At 45.3% G+C, this 7,619-nt stretch overlaps 1 protein-coding gene across 1 annotated transcript; it reads left to right on the forward strand.

Annotated features, from left to right (window-relative positions):
* The first annotated feature begins 1,664 nt into the window (after positions 1–1,664).
* LOC148135437 (histone H2A-like) lies at positions 1,665–2,209 on the forward strand. The gene has a single exon (XM_087984542.1). The coding sequence runs from the start codon at positions 1,665–1,667 to the stop codon at positions 2,106–2,108; it is 444 nt and encodes a 147-aa protein (XP_087840668.1). The 3' UTR covers positions 2,109–2,209.
* The last annotated feature ends 5,410 nt before the right edge of the window (positions 2,210–7,619 follow it).

Raw genomic sequence — 7,619 nt, forward strand, 5'->3', positions numbered from 1 at the left:
GCTGCTTTATCAGCATGCCGGGGTGCTACTGATATATGAAGTGAAAAGACAAGTTGCAGACGGCAGTGTTTGGCCCGTTTTGTTTCAGCCTCTTTTCAAGGTTTAAAAAAATCCACTCTCAAGATCAAAAATGGACAGATGAGGGAGAGGAAAGACCGTGTGAAGTACACATTTGTAAACTAAAAGTAAATTAACATGAGTATTAATGCTTTTTTAAACTTAATTTTTTGTACTTCATTTTTAAGTGTAAAACGTACTCCTTTGTTTGGAAATTGGTGGGCTTTTCAAGCTAAAAATGGCTGCCTCAATGCTGTATTATTTTTGATTCCCTAGTTATCTATCAGAATCTGCTGGTTTCTGCTGTGTGAATATGTAAATATATTTAACATATACTGAAAGTTACAGTTTGATAACTACACCCACACATTCACGAAGCAGGAACTGACAGGTATAAACTCTCATCCACATACCCACTTGCATCAGGTGGCCCCATTCATGGAGCTGTATGGGTATTGTTTAGTTTCTGAATCTCACTCAACTGGTGTTAGAATTTTAAGAAAAAAGTGGACAAGGAGCAGCTCAGAGCAGGAGTGGAAGCAGACCTGTGGTTCTGTTTAAATTGCTGGCGTTGAAAAAAAAATCTTAATGATTAACTTCACTGAGACAGCTGAACCATTGTTTCTGGATATGTACAATTAATGTCTCTGCGAGATTTGTATGTTGTAAATGTTGTGTAACGTAAGGAGTGACAGCTGACCCGGTGCGCGCCTTATCTCGGATGCGGTCATGTGTATCCCGTCGTCCCTGCCTGGGGAGAGAGGTCATGTTAAACTCCACGGAGTTTCAGCTGCTTGTATATGTTTGTGTTACTCTTTGTTATTCGATCAGTTCAGGAGTTACAAGCCCCGGTAGAGCACGAACCCTCAGCTTCACCCCCGGAATACAAAGTGCCCCCAAGCACCAGCCGGCTAGCAAAATAGTTTCCTTCGGAGTGCGATTTTACTTTGTTTCTTTTTCATTTCGAAATCTCCGCACGGGTATCGTCCGGATGCAGAGCCTTGCAAAATACACCGAAACAAAACTAGAACAGCTGCAGAACTGCCATAGAATATGTGGCGTTTTTATCGATATATGATCATTTGCAATAGGGAGGGCAACTTTTTAAAATATTCTCGAACGATCATGTTCACTATTACTGCACTGACGCGGGAGAACTTAATCATGTTTTATCAGTATGTCGGGGTGCTGTTGAAATGTGAAATAAATGGTTAGTTGCAGGGCTTGGTGCCTTTTTTTGTTTCCACTTGTGTTTAATGTTCACAAGATTCCATTCAGGATCAGAAATGGGCAGATTCCAGGAGGTAAAGGAGGATAATGTAAAGGGTACACTTTTATTGTATAAGTAAATTAAATCGATTATTGGCGCATTCTTCTATGTTTAAACTCTCTACTTTTCGTTACATATTGGCGGGCTTTTCAAATTGTAAAAAGGCGGTTGATGATTTGGCGCCGGTACTTTCCGCCCTCCTCCCCGTGCCCTCTCCGGATTGGGGAATGAGGCAGATATCTGATTGGGAATTGGAACAACATTAGGAGGGGCTGGACAATGGGACCAATCAGAAACGGCCGCCCCACCATTCCTCCCGAAGTAATAAGAGGCCGCAATGTGGGCGGAGTGCAGCATTCCCTCTGAAAGTGCTTGTGAGATTGTGGCCATGACTGGAAGAGGAGGAAAGGGCGGTGGGAAAGGTCGCTCCAAGGCGAAATCTCGGTCGTCCCGGGCTGGCCTGCAGTTCCCGGTGGGCCGTGTTCACAGGCTCATGAGAAAGGGTAACTATGCTGAGCGCGTGGGTGCCGGAGCGCCGGTCTATCTGGCTGCGGTGCTGGAGTATCTGACGGCTGAAATCCTGGAGCTGGCCGGCAACGCGGCCCGGGACAACAAGAAGACCCGCATCATCCCCAGGCACCTGCAGCTGGCCGTGCGCAACGACGAGGAGCTCAACAAGCTGCTGGGAGGGGTGACCATCGCTCAGGGCGGGGTGCTGCCTAATATCCAGGCCGTGCTGCTGCCCAAGAAAACCGCCGCTGGGGGCGCCGCTAAAAAGTGAAGAGACCATTCTTATATCTGACAACCCAAAGACTCTTTTCAGAGCCACTCACAGCATCTGTGAAAGGAGCTGAACACTCCCGTCTGTCGGATTGAATTACCTTCTTTTAATTGATATCGGTTACAAGTCCCTGCCTTATTCGAATACTGTACTGTTACAGAGTGTGTGATGGAATATGAAACCTTTCTCATGGCCGTTCATCGTTTGAACCGTAGCACAAGGAGCGTGAAATGTTTATCATGGAATATTGATACAACGCAACAGTGCTCGGAGTACGACATTGTATATGTCTGTGTTCTCGTGTCTTTAAGCATCGTCCTGTAAATGAATCACTCAATCCCTGTACTCGCTTGCAGGCAGATTCACGTTATCTTGAACTGCATTTCGGAAGAGCTGAATTCTCGGATGCTGTCTGAACTGCTGTGATTTTCCAGCACCACTCTAATCCGAACTCTGGTATCCAGCATCTGCAGTCACTGATTTTACCCCGAAGAGCTGAATTGCCGCAACGCCGTAAGTAACTTTATCATGTTTTATTATGACCGTGTTTTATTTTCGGATATGTTCCTATATAGGGTCCTGTCCCTGTTCGTAGACAGGGAGCGTAGTGGAGGCAATAGTCATTTTTCAGCTGGTTCGAGTTGGTCATGTTGCTGTTTAATACTGGACCAGTTCGGGAGCAACCCGCCCTTGTGGGGTATGATCCTGATTTTGATCTCTGGCAAACAGAAGAAGTCAATATTACAGTGGTGTTAGAAAAGCACAGCAGGCCAGGCAGCATCCGAGGAGCAGGAAAAGTAACATTTTGGGCAAAAACCCTTCACCAGGAAAGGCTTTTGCCTGAAACACCGATTTTCCTGCTCCACGGATGCTGCCTGAACTGCTGAGCTTTTCTAGCACCACTCTAATCTCCAGCATCTGCAATACCCACTTCTGCCAAACAAAAGTGCCTATCTTGAATTCCTAGGATAGATTCATTTTACAGTTAGATTTCCATACCCCGAGGATGTTGTTTGATTGCATAATGTTCTGAATGAGACTTTCTGCTGTCATTTAGAAGCTTTCAAAATGAACTGAGATCAAACCAGAACAGTTGCTTCACTGCAAGGGTCAGTCAAAAAGCACAGAAACAGATTCTTATATCCAACCAGTCCATACCCAATATAATCTCCAACTAGACAAGTCCTACCTGCCTGTTCTTGGCCCATAACCCTCCAAAGTCTTAACAATGATATACTTATCCAAATGTCCTTTCAACATTGTGACTGTGTCCATATGTATCACCCCCTTTTCAAAGTTATTTCCACACAATCCATACTGTTTTTTAAAAAAAAACTTGCAAACATTCTCCCAGAGTCTGCGTGGGTTTCCTCTGGGTTCCTCCCACAATCCAAAGATGTGCAGATCAGGTGAATTGGCCATGCTATATTGCCCACAGTGTTAGGTGCACTGGTTAGAGTGAAATGGGTCTGGATGGATTACTCTTCAGAGGATCAGTGTGGACTGGTTGGGCCAAAGGGCATGTTTCACACTGTAGTGAATCTAATCTTTAAAGAAACTTTTTCCTTTTACCTTAAAAACGTGTCTCATAGTCTTGCAGTCTCTTACCATAAAAAATGATACCTACCATTTCCCTTACCTTTAGCCCTCATGATTGTCAAAACTCTACCACCCATCAAGATCTTAGGCTCCAGAGAACAGAAGTCCCAGCCTATTGTTATAATGGTATCTTCCATTCTCATCATGCTGAACCCTTTCCAGCTCAATAGTATACTTTTGATAACAGGGTGACCAGAACTTGATACAGTAATCCAGAAGAGGACTCATCAACATCCTATACAAGAACATAGAAAAATACGGCGCAGTACAGGCCCTTTGGCCCTCGATGTTACGCCGATCCAAGCCCACCTAACCTACACTAGCCCACTATCCTCCATATGCCTATCCAATGCCCATAAAGAGGGAGAGTCCACCACTGCTACTGGCAGGGCATTCCATGAACTCACGACTCCCTGAGTAAAGAACATCTGTCCTATACCTACCATCCCTTAATTTAAAGCTATGCCCCCTCGTAATAGCTTTCTCCATACATGGAAAAATGTTCTCATGGTCAACCCTATCTAAACCCCTAATCATCTTCTACACCTCTATCAAGTCACCCCAAACCTTCTTTTCTTCAATGAAAACAGCCCCAAGTGCCTCAACCTTTCCTCATACGATCTTCCTACCATACCAGGCAACATCCTGGTAAACCTCCTCTGCACCCGTTCCAGTGCCTCCATATCCTTCCTATAGTATGGCGACCAAAACTGCACACAATACTCCAGATGCGGCCGCACCAGAGTCTGAAATAACTGCAGCTTGACCTCAGGACTCCGGAACTCAATTCCTCTACCAATAAAAGCCAATATGCCATATGCCTTCTTCACAGCACTATTTACCTGGGTGGCAACTTTCAGAGATCTGTGTACATGGACACCAAGATCCCTCTGCTCATCCACACTACCAAGTATCCAACCATTAGCCCAGTACCCCATCTTCTTGTTACTCTTACACTTCACACTTACCTACATTGAACTCCATTTGCCACCTTTGTGCCCAGTTCTGCAGCTTATCTATATCCCGCTGTAACCTGCCACATCCTTCCTCACTGTCAACAACTCCATCGACTTTCGTATCATCTGAAAACTTGCTCACCCAACCTTCTAGCCCCCCTCCAGGTCATTTATAAAAATGACAAACAGCAATGATCCCAAAACAGATCCTTGCGGAACACCGGTAGTAACTGCACTCCAAGATGAATCTTTACCATCAACTACTACCCTCTGTCTTCTTCCAGCCAGCTACTTCCTAATTCAAACCTCCAACTCACCCTCAATGCCATGCCTCCGTATTTTTTTTTGCAGTATCCTACCGTGGGGAACCTTATCAAATGCCTTACTAAAATCCATATACACCACATTTACCGCTTTCCCTCGTCCACCTCCTGAGTCACCTTCTCAAAGAACTCAATAAGGTTTGTGAGACACGACCTGCCCTTCACAAAACCATGCTGACTATTCTTGATCACATTATTCCTATCCAGATGTTCATAATTCCTATCCCTTACAATTCTCTCTAAGACTTTGCCCACCACAGAAGTGAGATTCACCGGTCTATAGTTACTAGGGTTATGCCTACTCCCCTTCTTGAACATGGTAACCACATTTGCTATCCTCCCCAATTGAACCTTCACGCCTCATCTTTACATAGGCCGCCCTCTTCCCTTTAACAAGGGATTCCAATTCCTTATTAAACCATGGCTCCCTCACATGACCCTTTCCTCCCTGTCTGACAGGTACATACTTATCAAGGACATTCAATCGTTGCTCCTTGAACAAGCTTCGCATATCAATTGCGCCCTTCCCTTGAAGCCTACTTTTCCAAGCCATGCATCCTAAGTCGTGCCTCACCACATCATAATTTCCCTGCCCCCAGCTATAACTCTTGCCCTGCAGTGCACACTTATCCCTCTCCATCACTAGAGTAAAAGTCACCGAATTGTGGTCACTGTCCCCAAAGTGCTCACCTACCTCCAATTCTAACACCTGGCCTGGTTCGTTACCCAGAGCCAAATCCAGTATGGCCTCACCTCTTGTTGGCCTGTGTTAGGAAACCCTCCTGCACACATTGGACAAACACCGACCCATCTAACGAACTCGAGCTATAGCTTTCCCAGTCAATATCTGGAAAGTTAAAGTCCCCCATAACAACCACCCTATTACTTTCACTCTTCTCCTGAATCATCCTCGCAATCCTTTCTTCTACGTCTCTAGGACTGTCAGGAGGCCTGTAGAAAACTCCTAACAGGGTGACCTCGCCTTTCCTATTCCTCACCTCAGCCCAAACTACCTCAGATGGCGAGTCTTCATCCATCGTCCTTTCCACCGCTGTAATATTATCTTTGACAAGCAATGCCACACCTCCCCCTCTTTTACCCCCACCTCTGACCCTACTAAAACATTTAAACCCTGGAACCTGCAACAGCCAATTCTGTCACTTTCTACCCATGTCTCCGTAATAGCCACAAAATCGAAATCCCAGGTACCAACCCACGCTGCAAGTTCACCTACCTTATTTCGTATACTTCTTGCATTGAAGTATACACACTTCAAACCACTTTCCTGTTTACAGGCACCGTCCTTTGAGATTGATGCCATGTTCTTAACCTCCCTACACTCCAAATCCTGCACCCTAAAGCTACAGTCTAGGTTCCCATGCCCCTGCAGAGTTAGTTGAAAACCCCTCGAAGAGCACTAGCAAATCTCCCCCCAAGGATACTGGTGCCCCTCAGGTTCAGGTGTAGACCATCCTGTTTAGATGTCCCACCTTCCCCTGAAAGAACACCAGTTATCCAGATACCGGAATCCCTCCCTCCTGCACCATCCCTGTAGACACGCATTTAACTGTTCTCTTTCCCTATTCCTCGACCCTCTATCACGTGGCACGGGTAACAAACCAGAGACAACAACTCTGTTTGTTCTAACCTCGGGCTTCCAACCTAGCTCCCTGAAAGCCTGCCTAACATCCTCAGCCCTCTTCCTACCTATGTCGTTGGTGCCAATGTGGACCACGACTTCAGGCTGCTTACCCTCCCCCTTAAGGACCCGGAACACACAATCAGAGACATCACGTATCCTTGCACCTGGGAGGCAGCATACCAAACGTGAGTCTCTCTCGCCCCCACAAAACCGCCTATCTGTCCCCCGAACTATCGAGTCCCCAATAACTGTTGTTCTGCTCTTCTCCACCCTTCCCTTCTGAACAACCTCAATACGCCCTTCCAACTCCTGTACTCAAAGGTCTGAGCAATGAAGGCAAGCACACTAGATGTGTTCTTCACCACATTGTCTGCATGTGAAGCAAACTTCAAAAATATGCAGCTGGCCAATTAGGTCTCTCTAATTAACAGCATTACCCAAGGCCCTGCTTGTAATTGTATAATTCCTACCCTTGTTTGTTTTGTAAATATGCAATGCCTTAACAACTCCATCTGCCATTCCTCACGCCATTGACTGATATAATCAAGGTTTGTTTCTAATCTGAGAGAGTCTTTACCATCCACTATCCCACCAATTTTGATGACGTCTGCAAAATTACTAACCATGCCTTCTGTATTCTCCTCTAAATCACTTACATAAAAAACAAACAAAAGCGGACCAAGCACCAGTTGGGGTGGAACTGTCCACCTCTTCTTCATCTCCTGCTGTTATGCCAATTTTTGTTTTCAATTTGCACACTCAATCTGAATCCCATGTATTCTAACCTTGCTATTTAGTCTACCATGCAGAAACTTGTTAAAGGCTTTACCAAACTTCAAGTCAATGATGTTTACCAATGTGCCCTCAATCTTCTTGGATACTCCCTCAACAATCTCAATCAACTTTGGGAAATATAATTTCCTTTTACAAAACGATCCTGACAATTCCTAATTATTCCTTGCCCTCTCCCACCACTCTTCCCCAAACCGTA

The sequence above is a fragment of the Chiloscyllium plagiosum genome, unplaced genomic scaffold, assembly GCF_037043375.1.
Source record: "Chiloscyllium plagiosum isolate Xiang-an unplaced genomic scaffold, Cpla_swu_hap1 HiC_scaffold_49, whole genome shotgun sequence".
Lineage (NCBI taxonomy): Eukaryota > Metazoa > Chordata > Chondrichthyes > Orectolobiformes > Hemiscylliidae > Chiloscyllium > Chiloscyllium plagiosum.